This window comes from Equus asinus, chromosome 24, assembly GCF_041296235.1.
Source record: "Equus asinus isolate D_3611 breed Donkey chromosome 24, EquAss-T2T_v2, whole genome shotgun sequence".
Classification (NCBI taxonomy): domain Eukaryota; kingdom Metazoa; phylum Chordata; class Mammalia; order Perissodactyla; family Equidae; genus Equus; species Equus asinus.
The window spans coordinates 46,455,579-46,474,441 of record NC_091813.1 but is presented as its reverse complement, the minus strand read 5'-3'; the positions used below and the strand labels follow the sequence as shown (position 1 = coordinate 46,474,441).

Genomic DNA, 18,863 nt, shown 5'->3' with positions numbered 1-18,863 from the left:
TATAACCCAAAATCATGAAAAATTATAAATCTGAGAGTTAGGATGAAAAGTTAGGTTGTTAAATACATTTTGGAGAGACAGTAAGGCATGTCAGCACTTGGAGGAAGAGAGAAGAATATAATGTGTGGCTCTCTAATAGGCCCTTGGGCTCTGCTTCTGAAAACTGTTATTTAGAGAACTTCTTACTTCTAATTTCTCTACCAAAATCCAGATTTTAAAAGTTATCTTAGTGTTTTTAAACTTCTGTAACTTTTACTATACAATATTTCAGTTACTATATATACTTCAGTTATCTGAAACGTCCAGGGAACATAGTGTACTGAATATCTGACTCTGCTGCATAAACAGCTGGGGACTCGTCCAGTGAAGTACCAACACATAAAAAAAAGTATACATTCATTTTGGATAAAAACTAAAATATGCAATATATCTAAATATAGGATTTTCCTCTCTCCTGAATCAGAATGTTCCCTATATAAGCGAACCTTTCATCCTTGTGAACACTACCATGTCTGGCTGTAATGCCGTGATCCCTCGCAGCCTCCTGGTGAGCAGGGGCTTTCTGGCGCCAGTTGCAGTGTGTTCCTCTATCTGCCCTGGAAGTTTCCTGTTACCTCCTTTATTCTTTGTCTGTTATCAGTTACTTCTAGTAGCAAACACCATTCCTACTAAAGTGCTGTGGGCTTGGAAACCCTAAGAAACTGAGCTTGTAAGGTATAAAAGTAATGTGAATAGTGTATTACCTGCGGCAGAAGGGAAGGACTGAGGGTTCTCCTACAGGGAGGCTGTAACCTTCAGAAGAACTTAAATTTTATCTGGTCTGCTCAGTAGTGACTCTGCTTGCTTGATTCATGACTGGGTTCCCAACCAGCAAAGCTGCTAGATATGTGTGGTGCTGGATATGAGAATGAACTGAGCTGAACTTCATGGAGCCCCTCACGTGCCACACACAGATGACGGTACATGAGGTAGTCACCCCCTTGTCTGAGGATTCACTTTCTGCAGTCTCAGTTACCCGTGCTCAACTGTGGTCCAAAAATATCAAATGGAAAATTCCAGAAATAAACAATTTTTAAGTTTTAAATCACCTGCCATTCTGAGTAGCGTGATGAAATCTTGCTCCCTCCTGCCCGGGACATGGATCATCCCTTGTCCAGAGTATCCACACTGTATATGCTACCTGCCCATTAGTCACTTAGAAGCCATTTGGTTATCAGATCAACTATCAAGGTATCACAGTGCTTGTGTTGACATAACTCTTATTTTAGTTAATAATGGCCCCAAGGTATAAGAGTAGTGATGCTGGCAATTCAGACTTGCCAAAGAGAAGCTGTGAAGTGCTTCCTTTAAGTGAAAAGAACATAGTATATATAGGGTTTGGTGCTATCTGCGGTTTCAGGCATCCGCTGGGGGTCTTGGTGCATATCCCCGTGGATAAGAGGGGACTACTGTACATGTAAATGTATTCATAATTTTATCAGATCTTATCATAGTAATTCATACTGTCACCCAAGTAATATTGAACATGAGACATGTCTATACTAAAGGTGAAATTCACATAACATAAAAGTAACCATTTTAGTGGCATTTAGTACATTCATAATGTTGTGCAACCACCACCTCTATCTAGTTCCAAAATATTTTCATCACACCAAAAGGAAACTCCATACCTATTAAGCAGTTACTCCCTCATCTCCCTTCCCTCCAGCCCCTGGCACCCACCAATCTGCCCTCTGTGTCTATGGATTCACCTATTCTGAATACTTCACATAAATGGAATCATACAATATGTGACCTTGGTATCTGGCTTCTTTCACTTAGCATGATGTTCTCAAGGTTCATCCACCTGGTGGCATGTATCAGCACAGTTCATTCCTTTTCATGGCTGAATAATAGTCCATTGTATGGATATACCACATTTTATTTATCCATTCCTCTGATGGACACTTGGGTTGTTTCCACTAAATGTTATTTTGCATTAATTATTTCTCAGGAGATATGTTATACAAAGCGTACATATTTAGAAATCTTTCAGAATCTTCATTTCTTTTAAAAAAGAAACCATGTTCCCTTTCCTCCAAAACACATACTAAGTGAAATATAGGAATTGTGAAAGCTTAAAGCCCAGAAGTTTACTAATACACATTTTATTGAGTATTTTAGGTATCAACAAGGATAAGAGAAACTCTTCAGCAAACTTTTTCAACATGCCATCCATAGCGGTCTTATTAAAAATGTTATAGATAAGGCACACAAAAGACCAGTAACCAATAAATCATAATACATTTTACCTATAAGTGAGACTTGGGACCTGCAGTAGAAAATGCTATGAATATAATTACCAGAGAATCATTACATTTACCTGCAATGGGTGGGCCCACAGTCATGGGTATAGACATGAATCCGAGCAGAAATCCAATTGCTTGAGAGACATCCCAGGTGTCAACTAACTCAAAGGCAGTGGGGGCCATAATGGAAATGAAGCATCCATCGAAGAGACCCATGATGAGACATACAGCAATGAGGGCCCCAAAGTCATTACACAGGGGAATCATCATGGACATGAGACCAATGAAGACAAAGGAAAGCACCTAGGACAGACAGCACAATGTCAACTCTGCTCTCAGGAAAAGAGAATGTTACTATTACTGAGCAACATGCTTAGGACTTTTAAGTGGTTATTGTTAGTCACCTCCCCAGCCCAGTGCACCTTGATTTTATATATATAATAACTTCCCATAATCATCGCCCCGAGTTCTCCTAGCACTTTCTCAATATTTCCAGTAAAGGACAAGAAGAAAGTAACTATTTTTATATACTTACTTTCCCTTCCAGCCTGTAAGCTCTTTGAGGTCAGAATCTGTACAGAAGTCATCTTTGAACTAGATATTATAAGGTTTAAGGATCTTATATCTGGTCAGTGCTCAATAAATATTGCCCTTTGAATATCAGTTCAAATTCATTCATCAAAATTTGATTTTTAAGGGGCTGGCCCCGTGGCCGAGTGGTTAAGTTCGCGCGCTCCGCTGCAGGCGGCCCAGTGTTTCGTCGGTTCGAATCCTGGGCGCGGACATGGCACTGCTCGTCAGACCACGCTGAGGCAGCGTCCCACATGCCACAACTAGAGGAACCCACAACGAAGAATACACAACTATGTACTGGGGGGCTTTGGGGAGAAAAAGGAAAAAATAAAATCTTTAAAAAAAAAAATTTGATTTTTAAATTTTACCTTTGAAATTATATACACTTTATTGGTATTAGTCCTTTGCAAAATAAAAATATGCCAGCAAGTTCAGTTCTTCATATCACACAGTTTCCAGTTTGGGGAATACAGTGATGTAAGTTTTAGATATTTAAATAATCAATTTAAAACATACTGCCTGCTAATATTCCAGACATGATGAGCATATTCAGACCAAGTGAGAGAGATTAAAATGAGTAACTATGATTTGATATGTATTCAGGGTGGCGAGATGGATTAAAGAACAAGACCCAACAGTAGGCTGCCTCCAGGACACAGCTCCAAAGACAAACACAGGCTCAGAGTGAAGGGGTGGAAGATGATACTCCAAGCTAATGGCAAACAAAAGAAAGCAGGTGTTGCAATACTTACAGCAGACAAAGTAGACTTCAAGACAAGACAGGTAAAGAGAAACAAAGAGGAGCAGTATGTAATGATGAAAGAGACACTCCACCAAGAAGACCTAACCCTTATAAATATCTATACACTCAACACAGGAGCACCAAAGTACAAAAAGCAACTACTAACCTAAAAGGAGATATTAATAATGATTTGATATGTATGATATAAATATGTACTGAATTTTGATTATTCAGATTCCAATTAAGTTTGACTCTGTCATAGAAAATATATGATGCATAATATGCAATGAAAACAGTAAACATGTAAACATATTCTTCTATAACATGCTAAGAACTAATTTATGTAGTCCATTTTTATTACTTTGATAGTATAAATCAATATTATTATTATCAAAAAATATTCTCAAACATTATGTCTTCTGGTGGTGTATCACAGATACATCCTATTTAAACACCCCAGAGTTAAGGTTGAGAAATATTCTGAGTCATCGAATACTTTCATTTTAGTGTTAGAGCAGTTAACAGAATCAAACACCCGATGTTGCCTGCCATTTGGCAGCTACTGTGCTACATGCTATGTACTATGCCATGTGAATAAGACCTGGCTCCTAACTTTGGGTTGTGGGAAAATGAACATGTAGAGAAACAAGCACACAGGAAGGATTCTAGATGTTGCCAGAGCTGTATATTCCAAGTATGACGGGTAGGAAAAAAGAAGGAGCAGACAATTCAATAACTTTTTAAGGCAAAGAATTAATTAAAATGAGACAGTTCACTAGTCAGCAGAAGAAATGTTTTAGAAAACAGGTTTTTTAAAGTATGCATAAAATAGCAACTATCGTTTATATAGTGTTTATTAAATGCCAACCATTTGTCTAAGCACCTTAGATGGTGATCCTAACAACAACTTTTTGAAGTGGGTACTAATGTTATCCCCATTATAAAGATGAAGATAGTGATGCTGGGAGAGGTTTAGTAACGTGCCCAAAGCACAGATGGAGCCAACCTGGAACCCATGGTCTGCATGGGCAGCAACAGGAAGCAGACGGAACTGTTCCTAGAGGGTCCCCTCCAACGACAGTGGGGCTGGAGAGGAAGAGAGAGACCATACAAAGCAGCCATCGGGATCACCATCTTCATCTGTTCTGTTTTTCCGAGGACCCACTAGGCACACCCATGGCATACCAAGCTTGGAAGCACACCTCAGGGCAGCCCCCCACAACCTTAGTGTGCATCAGGATGCCCTGAGGAGCTCCTGAAGATGCAGGGTGTGAGCGCCGGGATCCAGGAATGGTGGTTTTCACAAGCTCCCCAGGTGACTTTACCACAAGGGGTCCACTGACCCCACAATAAGAAAGATGCTCTTGAAAAGGGTTTCAAACTCCACGTTAGGTCTCTTTGTGACACCATTATACCATATAGCTGAGGAAGTTTTTCTTCTTCATTACTAAAATATGGCTTTATAGTAGAATTATAATTTCTTTAAGACTCTGAGTTGACTATTTGAAAAGTAAGTCTGGCACTTCTGGCACTTCACATTTTCTAAAGAACACAACCTCCCCATTCTGCTGATTTTTTATTTTCTGCTGAAACACCATTTCCTTCAACACAACTTCCAGGAGGCACAAGCATAATTTCTTAGCAGTGGGTGATGATTGGGTTTGCATCCTGGGGGATTGGAAAGAACTAAGGCTCAGAGGGACGAGACCAGGTCCTGGCTCTCTGTGACCTCGAGCAAGTAAAAAGACTTCCTGATGCTTCCCATCTAAACAAAAAGAGGTCTAAAGAGAAATCAAAATGGAGAAAGTGGTGTGAAATTAACAAGTAGGTAAAGATTTAAGGAGTTATTTTTATTGAAAAACTAACCAGACAAACCCTAATATTCTTAATAATAGTTACATTTTAAAACTCTACCTACAAACATAAAAGGAGATAAACATGGAAAGTCATTTGAATGTTTGAAACAATCTGTCATCACACACTCCAGAGAATCCAGCCTAAAACTTTAGGGCCCTATGGGGCCAGATTCAATGGGTTTAATTGGCAAAGCCACAGACCAAACATCCCCAGCACACCACTGTAGCTCTGTGAGGCCAGCTTTCAGGAAGATACCTACTTCTCTGAACGTGCTTCCTATTCTTTTACTATTTTGTTCGGTGCACATCTCTTCCAAGATAAGAGAACCAGAGTGAACTGTTGGAAGCCCAGCACACTCCTTGGCACAAAGTCAATTTTGCTCAACAAATGAATGGTTTCTTGGACCAGTTTATATAACATGAGACCCAGGCACTTTACTTTTGGTAGTTACCCTGATTTTTCTATCCATTTTTGGCCCCTTCAAAATTTTGTTCTTTGGTCAGTTTTGTAAAAAGAAAATCATTCACTTAAGAGTTTCAAATTTATTACTATATTTTGAGCATATTACTTCTTTTTTTTTTTTTTTTAAAGATTTTATTTTTTCCTTTCCTCCCAAAGCCCCCCGGTACATAGTTGTATATTCTTCATTGTGGGTCCTTCTAGTTGTGGCATGTGGGACACTGCCTCAGCGTGGTTTGATGAGCAGTGCCATGTCCGCACCCAGGATTCGAACCAACGAAACACTGGGCTGCCTGCAGCGGAGCACGCGAACTTAACCACTTGGCCACGGGGCCAGCCCTGAGCATATTACTTCTTGATACTTTACCTAATTGCAAGTTCTCCTTTTCTCAATTCAAAATATGTTAATTTATATTCTTTTTCAATTATTTGACAATAATTGTTACTTAAAATTGTTAAACTTAATGGCAATTATTAAATAAAAATTGTTAGTTATTTAAAAGTAAAATTTCTTGGTTTTCTTTAAGGATTGAGTTCACAGGAGCCAGCCCGGTGGCACAGCAGTTAAGTGTGCATGTTCCGCTTTGGCGGCCCGGGGTTCGCTGGTTCAGATCCCAGGTGTGGACATGGCACCGCTTGGCAAGCCATGCTGTGGTAGGGGTCCCACATATAAAGTAGAGGAAGATGGGCATGGATGTTAGCTCAGGGCCAGTCTTCCTCAGCGAAACGAGGAGGATTGGCAGCAGATGTTAGCTCAGGGCTAATCTTCCTCAAAAAAAAAAAAAAAGAATTGAGTTCACAGAAATATACACATTTATTCTTTAGCATTTCTCAGAAAATAACTAGCTTCTTCTACCTTATTTGTAGCAATGCTAGTGAGAAACGGTGCTCTTTCTCAGCCGCTGTTACTCCCCAAAATGTAGCTAAATTAGGAGGTAAGTAGGCCAAGCTGGTGAGGACCTACCTATTTCTCACATGCAGGGACACTTGAGCCACAAGGAGCCACAAGGTTTAGCAAACTGTTCACAGAGGAGGCTCAGTACTTCCTCATCACTTCCCAAAATAAATATTGATCCACATATCAAATACTGATCTATAGGGGCCGGCCTGGTGGCGCAGCAGTTAAGTGCGCACATTCCGTTTCAGAGGCCCAGGGTTGGCCAGTTCAGATCCCAGGTGCGGACATGGCACTGCTTGGCAAGCCATGCTGTGGTAGGCGTCCCACTTACAAAGTAGAGGAAGATGGGAATGAATGTTAGCTCAGGGCCAGTCTTCCTCAGCAAATAGAGCAGGATTGGCAGCAGTTAGCTCAGGGCTAATCTTCCTCAAAAAAAAAAAAATTTTTTTAATTAAATAATAAAATAAATTAAAAAAAATAGTGATCTGTAGATATTGGACCCCAGTTTGAAAGGTGAGTAAATTTATTATTATATACAATATTTTTTTTCCTCCTCAAACACAGCAGTTCTGGTTGGATTTAAATAAGGGGTTCAAGGGTCCCTAATTCTCTTCTAGGCTCTAGCACTGACATTTAATAAGGCATTGACAGTTGAGGTGTCTTTCTTGCTTTTGTTTCCTTAAAACCATCGGAGGAAATATCTTCTGTCATAACATTATAGGCTGTAGAAGAATAACCCCCTGCTTGAGCTAGTTTACATACCTAAGAACAAAAACATTTTTTTGCTATTGCCTTTCCCGTTTCTATCACAAAGAGAGCATTCTTGGAGAAATGTCACTTTAAGTTTTGCTCAGGAATCTAAGTATAACTCAAGAGGAAAAATGAGCTGCACCTGAACAAGCAGAAGGCATTTTTCAGAGGCAGACACACAACTGGCCACAGTTAGATTTAAGTGTTGCTCCTGTAAATTTATTCAGTATAAAGTTTCCAGACTTTCAGAGCCTCTGGCTAGGAACCCAGGGCAGAAAGCAGTTGGCAGTAGAGATCTGCTGGTCCATCACCAATTAAAGGGAAGTGTTCAGGCAACAGCTGAGTGGCTGGCTTCTCCTAAAGCACACAGAGGCCACTGTCCTTTTAAAGTGCTTCACAGGGAGTCTGTGCCACTCTCTCCACGGCACATGAGTCCCGCATTTCTGCCTGATGGAGGAACTGGCTCCAGGGCACAGCCCAGGTGAGAAGAGGGCCTCGTGGTCTCATTCCTTGTTCAGGCTGGGGACTGGCTAAGTGCTTGGATACCACTTTGGAAATAGCTTACGTTTAGCAAAGCATATACCTTTATCCCAAGGCATCTTTAGGAAAGTGTAAAATGCTAAAAATGGAATGAAAAAAACCTGGGCGACACTATCACTTCATTCTACCTCAGCCAGAAGAGGAAGCTTACACAGGAAGACAGATAGAAAAGTGATTCATTTTTCTCAGTTACAAAAAAAAACTTCTAAATTACAAAAGTAACTCATGAATATATTCTTTACAAAATTCAAACCTTAGAAAAACGTACACAGTAATATATGAAAGTCTCCCTTCAACCCCCTCCCACCCTCAACTCAGGCCCACTTTCCTGGTCAGGAACAACCCAGCGATGTGGTTTGCATCCTCCTAAACCTTCCCTGTGCACACACACATTATCTAGGTTTGTCTGCTTTACATCCATGGATATGATGTCCACACCTCAATGTCCATGTCACAGAGAAATACGACACAATGGGAAATGATCTAAATCCACAGTTCTCAATACTTTGATTATGGACCCATAACTTTCAAACCTTTGAAACACTCTCACACTTCTGAAACAGTTATATATTAAAGACACAAAACTGTAGTAATTTAACGGTGACTAGAAAGACAAGCCTCAAGTTAAGAAAGGTGGTAAGAAGATACGGGACACAGCCTTTCCTCTCCCAATAAAGTAACACACTCTGGGGACCTTTGCAAAGATTTTTTTAACCATTGTTTATTCTATTTAATGCAGTTCGTTATCTCTTTGCTCAGCATTTAAAATTGTTAGGCTAAAAATACCTGGAATCCAGCCCTTGATGTAAGTTTAAATTGAGAACTCTTAAGCCAAAGTGTGAGATATACTCCTAAACTCTTTGTTACCTAGAAGGAAAGATCTCTAGTTCCAGATAACCAAGGTCTGCTTTCTTGAGCACTGTTGTAAATCTGGATCTGCCTCAGTATTTAATAGAATATTAAAACATAAAAGCAAGGACTCATCAGTCATCCACTCTCAGCCGGCACTGTACATAAGCTGTCACCATGAATCCCCACCACAGCCCTCTGTTGGTTCTGGAGACAAGTTGATGGCAGGACTAGGGTGAACTCATGTCTCACTCCAGAGCCTGTGCTCTTCTGCTCTGCAGGCTCCCAAACCCAAGATGACTGTGACCAGAAAAGAGACCACGTGGGAGGCCATGAGTGTTTCTGTACCTAGCTGCTACTCAGAAGCGGCTTCAAGAGGACAAGGAGTGGAGACAACTGTCACAGCCCCATGAGGTTGGGCTATAACAGATGAAAGCAGGGAAGTGGTTATATCTGAGAAAACATACCACCAATGAAAGGAAGGAGAGAAAGGTAAGCAGCAGGATTCCAACCCTTAAAGGCCGGGCCCAAAGGCAGCCAGCCAGGGAGGGAGAGAGAAAGAGGAATGAGCAAACAGGCAGAGCTGGAGTTGGTCGCAGCAGAGAAGAAAGAGCCAAGAATCAAAAGCACACTGAATGTTTGGGAGTTGGGGCAGGGGAGCGAGGAAAAAGGAGGGAGAGAGGGAGGGCAGGGAGAAGAAGAAGAGAGTGATTCAAGGAGCAAGTCCAGGAGCTCCCATGGGTTGGGCTTCATGGGCTCCTGAGCCACTGTGTTCACTAGATGGAGCCCAGTTGGTGGCTCCCAGCAGCCACAGGACACACTGAAGGCCTCTTTCCCCTTCACAGGCCTCTCTGAAATGAGTCATCTCACCTGTGACTCAGCATCAGCTATTGGCTGCCACAAAAACTGCACCACATTTGGATGAAAAAAACCAGCTAAGACCTAAACGAAGCCAAGTTGAAGCTAACCTTTCATCCAAAATGAAATTACCGACTTCCAACTGACTGCTGTGTAACTGCCTACCAAACATGGGACATATTAGGAAAGGCTATACTTTCTTTTGTAAATTACACAAAATATGTATTAAAATGTGACCCAAAAATGTTATAAATGACCTGAATGCCCCACCTGTAGTGAGGAAAACTTTCAAAAGTTGTTTTGGAGTAAAATGTTGATGTATAAAATATATCATGACTTCATCCTTAGGCTAGACTTCCATCCTCTCACCTGGACTACTGCACTGACCTCCTAATGGTCTTCCTCCCCTCTTGCACTCTTGCTTCCCTCTCAGTAATCCATCCTCCACACACACAGCAACCACAATGACTTTAAAATGTAAACTCAGACTGCATCATTCTCCCTCAAAGACCCGTTAGACCTAAAGTAATCTCTCTGCATCTTGGCTTTCAAAGCCCTGTATAATCTGGCCCCTCCTAACTTTCCAACCTCTTCCCATGCCACTCTCCTGTCTTCTTGAGTTCCCAAACATGCCTAGCTTTTTCCTGCCTCGAGTCTTGCTCCAGGAACTCAGGGACCATGTCTGTCTTGTTTGTATCACCCCCGCCAGGGTCTAGGCTGGTGCTCTGGGCACAGTAGGCACTCAGAATTTTTTGAATAAATGAGAGGAAGCCCAAAGTCCATAATGCAACAAACGTCCATTAGAGGGCTCCCTTGACACTTGAGAACAAGACCAAATGTTCTGCTAAATGTTCCACAAGGAAATCCACAAGTATTAACAGAAGGGGGAATGATCATAGTACAGGAAATACTTTAAAAAGTAGCACTCTACCAGCTGCCTACACTTCCTTCTAGCTGTGTAGACTGCTTCCCGAGGCTGTCTGCCTGGACCTGTACACACACAGACCCACAGTGAGGTGGCCTCTCTGTTCCTCCAGGTTCACAACTCTAAGAGGACAGAATGATGGTACCTTCCTCAAAGGGCCGGGGTGAGGAGTAGAGGAGATGATGCATGGGGAGCACTTAGTTCATCGTCTGGCCGGTAGAAGTGCTCAATAAATGGTGGCTGGTATTACTTCAAATCAATTGACGGAAGTTACTTTACCTGCAATAAATGCCTCTTCTAATCATTTTCCTGTGCCCGAATTCCACCTCTCCTTCCAGACCCTGTTCAAATACTGCCTCTCATCTATACTGTGAGCAGACACACTCAGTCCCCAGTCCCAAGTCCCCCTTTTGGCTCTCCTTTACCTTCCTTCCACAGCCAAGCTTTTGGGAAAAGTTGTCCTTATTTCCACTTATTCAACTGATCATGATCAGTCTTTTGCAGCTGCCACTCCACTGAAACTACCCTCCGTGGCTAAATCCAATGAAAACCTTTAAGCCTGTAACGTGCCAGCCCTCTTACTAGCTAGTGACACTGCTGACCATTCCTGCGCCTGAAAACACGCAATGCCCTGCTTTTTCCTACCAATCTGGCCGCTCCCTTTCAGTCTCCCTTGCACACCCCTGGCCCTCCACTCACCCCCTACAGCCCAGGAATGCTAAAGTCCCACTCTTATCCAGATGCTTTCATGACCTTCGAACTCAACCTGGCTTTCCCACAAGCACCACAAACTTAACATGGCAAAATGAACTCATCATCTTACTTTGATTTTACTGTATTACTGATTTTGATAAAACAGTAAAACCATCCACTCTGTTACCCGAGCCGCAAATCTCACCCCAGCTCAGGTGGCTCCAGCAAACTCTCATTCCCTGTATCCCTGCTTCACTCCCTGTTTGATACTAGTATCTCTGCCTTGGTTCTTCCTGCCTAGACTACTTCAATAGTCTCCAACTAGTCTTTCTGCCTCCTCTCTCTCTTTTTTTTAAACAGCTTTATTAAGCTATAAATTCACATACCATAAAATTCATCCATTTAAAGTGAAAAATTCAGTGAGTTTTAGTTCATTAACAAGGCTGTACAACCATCATTATTGTCTAATTTTAGAATATTTATATCACCCCAAAAAGAAACCCCATACCCAGCAGCAGTTACTCCCCATTCCCTCCTCCCTTGGCTCCTTGCAACCACTAATCTACTTTCTGTCTCTATGGAGCTGCCTATTCTGGACATTTCATAAAATTGGAACCATACGATATGTGGCCTTTTGTGATTATCTCACCTCTTGCCTCCTCCTCCACTTCATTCTACCCTTCACAGTTACTGGATTAAGCTTTATAAGATACAACCCATGTCATGTCGCTCTCTTGCTTAAAATCCTTTAATGGCTCCTGGTAGATTTCAGGATAGAGTTCATCCACTTTTGTGCTCTTAAAGGCCCTTCCCAACCTGGCTCCTGCCTACCCACCCCAGCCAATCAACCTATTCTCTTTGTATTCTGCTCAAGCATTCAGTTTCCAAGATATAACATACGATGTTGCACCTCTGTCTCTTTGCCAGTGTGGTTTTCTCTGCTTGGGACACCCTTCTCTGTCTTCCTTATCTATCTAACTACTGCTTACCTCTTAACACCCCACCAGCTCAGGAAGCCTGCTCAGACCCTCACTAGTGATTCAGATGCTTGGCGCCTATGTTTCTATGGCGCCCATCTAGATACCCATCATTCCATGTGCTGCAACACTGTTTTATCTGTCTCCCCATGAGACCATTAACTACTGAGGGCACAGATCCTGTTTTATCTGCAGCATTTAGCACACTGTCTGGCATGGAGGAGTCACTTAAATACTTGTCTAATGAGTGTCAATATGCTCTTGGAATTGGCATTTGTTTAGTGCACACCTCACAACACCCAGGAGGCAATTTGCAATAAAGAAGTTCAAAAGATACACACCCCCTCGAATTTCACAAGATATTGAAAAAGGCACATGACTATGAGAACTATGCCAAAAATAAAACATTCCTCTTAGAAAAAGCAATGGGCAAAAAACATTTTGGTTTGGTGGAGTTCTATGACAAAACAGAGAAGATTGTTGTTTGATCACCAATTTCTCATGTTGAAAACCCAAAACCCGTAACTGATTTTGCCCTTGAAAAATGTGCTTATAGAAGTTAGGTTCTAGAAAATAGTTCTCATTTTTTATGGAAGAATTTATAGAGCCTTAGGCAATAAGGATAATTTTTCTGGGGAAAAAAGGCTTACGACAGTACCTGTAGGTAAACTTTCTTCACGCCAGGCACATAGTCTGCAATCCGGCCGAAGAGCAGCCGTCCAACTCCTGAAGTGATGCCGATGCACATGAGAACCACCTCTTTGTTTTTTCCATTTTCAAATCTTTCATTGACATATTTCATCTGTAGACCAAAGAGAAAGGAGCCACTCTACTAAATATGGTGGGAAACTTGACAAGTTTTGAGACTGTACAAATGCCTTTGTGTCTCTACAATGCTGTGGACTCTCACTCCCTTCCAAATTCGAATATTTATAAAATTTCCTGTGATAATTTTTCAGAAGAGCATATGAAGAAAAGCTAACACGACTTAGCTTGCATAAAAGAAATAGGAATTTGTATAAGATAAGGTTTTGAAGGCAACGTGACCAGGCAGATGTTATATCAGATGACAAAACAGGCAGCTGAGCACCAGCTGTCTGACATGAGCTTTGCTCCCACAGCCCTGTGGTCACGGTTTGCCACGCCTTTCTTAGCAGTTCCATGTTCTCAGTGATCACTTATCTGTGCTGATGGCAAGGAGAAAAAGCATGTCTGTACTCCCACGGCTTTCTCTGAAATCAATGAGATGTTATAACAAAAACAAACAGTTGTTTCAAACAGTCAGACTCACTGCCCCTGACACCAAACACTGGCCTGCATTCTGGAAGCCTGCAAAGCCAATTTCCCAGCAAGCTCAGTGGCCCAGATGTTTCCCACGTGGCACTAGCAGCCTTTCTGTATGACATCTCCTTGAGACTTCCATTCCCCATGTTTAAGCCCATTTCGATATGCCAACACCATAGTATCTATCTTTTCCCTTTCAAAACTGGTAACTGTTCTCCCTAAGATCTGTATTCTCACTCTGGTCCAGAATAATCCTCCTAAATACTGCTTTAATCTCATCAATCCTAAATACTGCTTTAATCTCATCAATTATTCATCAGTTGCCCATTGGCTACATTTATATTCCTTAGTTTGATATTAAAAGCCCTCCATAATCTGTCACTAGTCTATCTTTGTACCTTTATTACCTACTGATCCTTGACTCTAGTAGCAAACTCAAATGTCTAGAGGACCCAGGCAAATAGCATAAAGGAATAAAACAGACTTACTGGAGAGAGGGAGCATACCCTTCAGTTGATTATTACCATATAGGGCCACTGGTGTTGCCAAGTCTACCTCCCAGCCTCCCTTTTATTTTAAGGAGAAGTCAGAAATCTGGATTTCCCTGTGGAAATGTTGGCGCCTCACTTAAATGTGGAACACTGCATGATCCAACCCCATGCAAGCCAATCATAGCATGCCTGCAAACTGCATTAGGCCGGCTCTGATCTCAGCCTAATGCCATCTGGCCTAGCAGGACAGATTTACTCACAGTGTCGCTTAAACATGTCTGCTATGTCCTCACCTCTCTATGTTTCTGCTGTCTCTTCTACCTTCTTTGGCTTTCTAAATCTTACCCATTCTTTAAGACTCTGCTTAAATCCCACTTTTCCTATAAAGCTGTCCTTGACTACCTCAGCCTTACATCCCCTTCTTGTTACTGCCTCAAGTTTTCACTGGCACCTTAAGTGTTGAGTGTTCCTACCCAGCCTTTCTAGCTTCTAACTCTACACATTCTCTTGAGTAAACTCTTCCATGTCAAACTAGACAGAGCTACCTGCCTGTTGCAAAGGCATCTCAAAGTCAGTACGCCCCATGCCAAACTCATCTCCCTTTACAACCTGCCCTGGCTCCATCTCAGTGAGCACGACTACTATTGGCTCAGCTACCCAAGGCAGAAACCCGATAACCATCCTACTCCCTTACTCCCTCTCCCTCTCTTCAAATCCAGTAGTCAACACCAAGTTCTGACCATTTTACCTCCTACGTCTCACTCACACACTTCCTTTGGTCCATGGTCCCTGGGGTTTTAGTTCGGGTTCTTACCACTCCTCACTGGGCTTATCACTGCAGCCCTTCTAACATGCTTCTTGCTTGAGCCCCTACTCCTCAATCTCTAATGAGACCGCCAAATTAAGTTCAAAATTAAAAATAACACTTCTCTGTTTAAGATCCTTCTATGGCTCCCATAGCCTCCAGGGTAAAGCTCAGTCTCTGGTTTGACAGGTAAAGGCTTCCTGCTTTGCTACGCCAGCCCCACTCCAGCTGCCTCCTTACACGCATGGTGTTAACACTGTGCTGTCTAATATGGTAGCTACGAGCCACGGTGGGCTGGTGAGCACTTGGACTGGGGCTAATTCAAACTGAGATGTGCTATGAGTATAAAATACACAGCAAATTTAGAAGCCTTAGTGGGAAAAAAGCACGCAAATATCTCATTAATAATTTTAAAATATTGATTCCATGTTGAAAGAGTATTTTGGCTATCTTGATTAAATAAAATATGAAACTAATTTGTGTGGGTTTTTTTTTTTTACTATTGCTGAAAAAATAAGACAGATGTTGATGAGGGTGACTTCAAACTGGCTCATTCCTCCAGGCCCTTATCACTCCCCGTCAGGTGAGATTAGACAAGGTAGAAAGAGATGGATTCCAGTTCAGTTCTGAAGAAAATGAATAACCTGGTCTAAGGCAGATGGGATATAATTATGTGTATTCATCAGCTTTACTTAGAATCTGAATCCAGACTCTAATATAATAATCCACTTCAGTAAGCACCCAAAGGATCTATTCTAACTTTTTAAAAGACATTCTTTAGTATTCAAAAAAGACTGAATTTATCAGGCATTCTTTTGATGAAACTAAGAACACCTGCCTGCCAAATTGCTATTATCCTTTATTAGTGGTTTATTTTTTCCCCTGCTCTACTTTATAATCCTAAAAAGGAATAATAAGGTGAAATGTTTTGTGTCTTTTGAAAGAGGGTAAATTAGGTAAATTCAAATTATGCCTAAGTGGAAACTTAGTTCTTCAACCATAAGGGGCATTATTTCATTGAACTTTGTTGTTGTCATTTAAATAAAGCAAAAACTTCAGCCTCTCATACCCACTCCCCACCTTCAGCCAAAATCTGCAAACTAAAAAAGTTTTCTTGGTCAGTAAGCAAGGGCATCTGGGGGGCTGGAGAACAGAATCTGAGGCTGCTGGCTCTCTGGGTCCTAGAGGTCGCTCCTCACTGAGCAGTGTGGTCTACTCAGCCTGGCCTCCCATGGTTGCTGTGGACTGTTTTAGGAATCCCTGCCTATCTCTCATGTTCTGGAGACCGGTATGCACTTTAGTTTAGCAGAAAGCATAAATATTGAGCCAAATTGATATTTCTAATAAGGGGTTACACAGATAAAGACATGAAAATGTTGAAGAGATGTTTCCATATTTAACCTAAGTTACTTAAACCAATACAAAGCTTTTGATAGAGGCTACTATCTAAATAGGAAATAACATTTTTTTTTTAAAGATTTTATTTTTTCCTTTTTCTCCCCACAGCCCCCCAGTACATAGTTGTGGGTCCTTCTAGTTGTGGCATGTGGGACGCTGCCTCAGTGTGGTTTGATAAGCAGTGCCATGTCTGTGCCCAGGATTCGAACCAACAAAATACTGGGCTGCCTGCAGCGGAGCACGGGAACTTAACCACTCGGCCACGGGGCCAGCCCTGGAAATAACATTTTGTAGAGCAGTTGTTTAAAGTAGACTTTATTTGAATGTATATGTGCCTTTAGGGCAGGAATTAGTCCTTTTTTTGAGGAAGATTATCCCTGAGCTAACATCTACTGCCAATCCTCCTCTTTTTGCTGAGGAAGACTGGCCCTAACATCTGTGCCCATCGTCCTCTACTTTATATGTGGGACGCCTGCCACAGCATGGCTTGACAAGTGGTGCATAGGTCCATGCCCAGGATCCAAACTGGCGAACCGCAGGCCTCGGAAGTGGAGTGCAAGAACTTAACCACTGCGCCACCAAGCCAGACCCAGGAATTAGTCGTTTATTTATGTTCTCAAATATTTATTTACTCCAGAGCTGCACACTTCTTGGGGGTTGCCAGAGCCTGGCTGATTGACAGCTTGAACACTGCCTACTCCTGAAACATTTTCCATCCCTCAAGCAATGACGATTTTCACTAACCACAGAAGCCGTTTTTGGATTGTGTGAAACCCTATTTATTCGTTTGTTATCCAAAGATAGCCAAGAATTTATATCCCAAAATATCTGCTCATTCTGTATCCATGGGTGGAAGAAGGAAAAAAAGGCAAACTACTTCACAGTTTCTCCTTCCTCCTAACCGTCCCCACTTCAAGTAAATGGTGATACAGCCTCTCTCTATGGACGGCATGTTTCTGACCAGCCAACTGAAGGGAGAGTTTCCTCTCCCCTCACCAGATCCCAGGGGCAGATCTCTTTTTAAGAAGTCGAGGGCAGCAGCCTAAGAAAGCATTCATCTCGCTGGATTGGCCTCAGCCCTGCCTTCTCCCCTCCCCACACACGCCCTCCCCACCCTTTCAGGGGAACCACAGTGCCAGACATTTGGAGACATCAGATAGTATTCTTCCACTGAGAATCCAGACTGAGTCCTCTGGCTCTCAGAGAGTCAACTGTGAAGGAAGTCAAATGGGTGGCCAGGGTATAAAACCAGCTCCAATAAAGTAAGTGGATTAAAAACTCAACCTTCTCCTAGACAAATGGTTTCACAACAGAAGAATACCCAATAGAAGGGAATCCCAAATCACTTTATTTACGAATCCCTGTTTGTAACCCTTGAAAGCCCTTGAAGCCCAGTGTGGTACACATCTGCAAAGCAAGGAGGTCAGTGGTCAAAAGGTCCACTAATTACCTACGGTATTGTTTTCTAAGATTGTGTTATTTGGCCACGCCATGATGGTCATTAGCCTCAACTGGCCTTCTCTCTCACCTTTTTAAGGGGATGAGTGGGTTTTGCTTAATGTCTTTTATGTAATGTTTATATCATTTATTACTTACATGAAGCATATGATAAACTTGAGTGCAGACAAGTTAGACAAACATCCTTAGGGAACAGTAGTTAAAGAAAGGGAACCACGGGAGAATTAAAACAAAGATGACTTTGCTTCTGACGGTATACTTGAAGTTAGAGCTGTCTCGAGTACCAAGAGCTAACGAAGGCAGTGTTTCAGGGAGGCCGGGAAAGCAAGGGCAGAAACAGGCCCGAGTGCACTGCAGGCTATGGGACTAACAGAGCTACAGCTGCCTCTGCAGAACCAAGGGGAAAACCAACAATATTTATCACCCACTGCTATCGACGTTACCATGCCCTTTCAGGGATAAACAGATTCCAGGCACACAGTCATCATCTGTCCTCATTTGTGATGATTTTGATTCCCTGATCCTCTGCCGTTCTTCTTCAGATCAAACTGAAAAGAGGTGTGGGCAACAGGTAGGCACATGCTCATTTTGTCTCTAGGTGCAGAAACTCTTCTGGCCAGGCCAGGGGACCTATATCTTTACATGGTACATCTAAAAACCAGGTAATACAGCTACACAGTATTTTCAGTGACTTTGGAATTCAGAATGATTTCTGCAGCCTCCTCCTTTCCAACAGGGATACTGAGTTCAGAGCACTTTGACTCACTTGCTAGTCACTCCAGCGATGAGCTGCTTCAGCTTGTTGCCAATCATCTGCATGCAGTTTAGAGTAATTTCTAAGAAGATATCCATTCAACATTTGAAAAGCTGTTCCATAACTCTACAAGACCATTCTGCTTGAATATACTTTTTCAAAGGTAAACTCAAAGAAAAGAGCCTGGTCCCTTTAAAAATTAGACTTACATTTGAAAGGGTGTAGAAAGCCTGCTGGAGTGGTTAATGGATAATCTCAGAATTT

At 42.0% G+C, this 18,863-nt stretch overlaps 1 protein-coding gene across 3 annotated transcripts in view; it reads right to left on the bottom strand.

Moving 5' to 3' along the window:
* The window catches only part of SLC16A10 (solute carrier family 16 member 10), a 114,148-nt gene that overhangs the window by 1,950 nt on the left and 93,335 nt on the right, over positions 1 to 18,863 (bottom strand). For 2 of the 3 annotated variants that reach the window (XM_044757552.2, XM_014866189.3), the window contains exons 4-5: positions 13,068 to 13,211; positions 2,363 to 2,591 (exon numbers count right to left, since the gene is read on the bottom strand). In XM_044757552.2, the coding sequence (XP_044613487.1) occupies positions 2,363 to 2,591; positions 13,068 to 13,211 (373 nt within the window). The remainder of the gene's footprint in view (positions 1 to 2,362; positions 2,592 to 13,067; positions 13,212 to 18,863) is intronic. The other variant, XM_070496639.1, reaches the window with a different exon arrangement.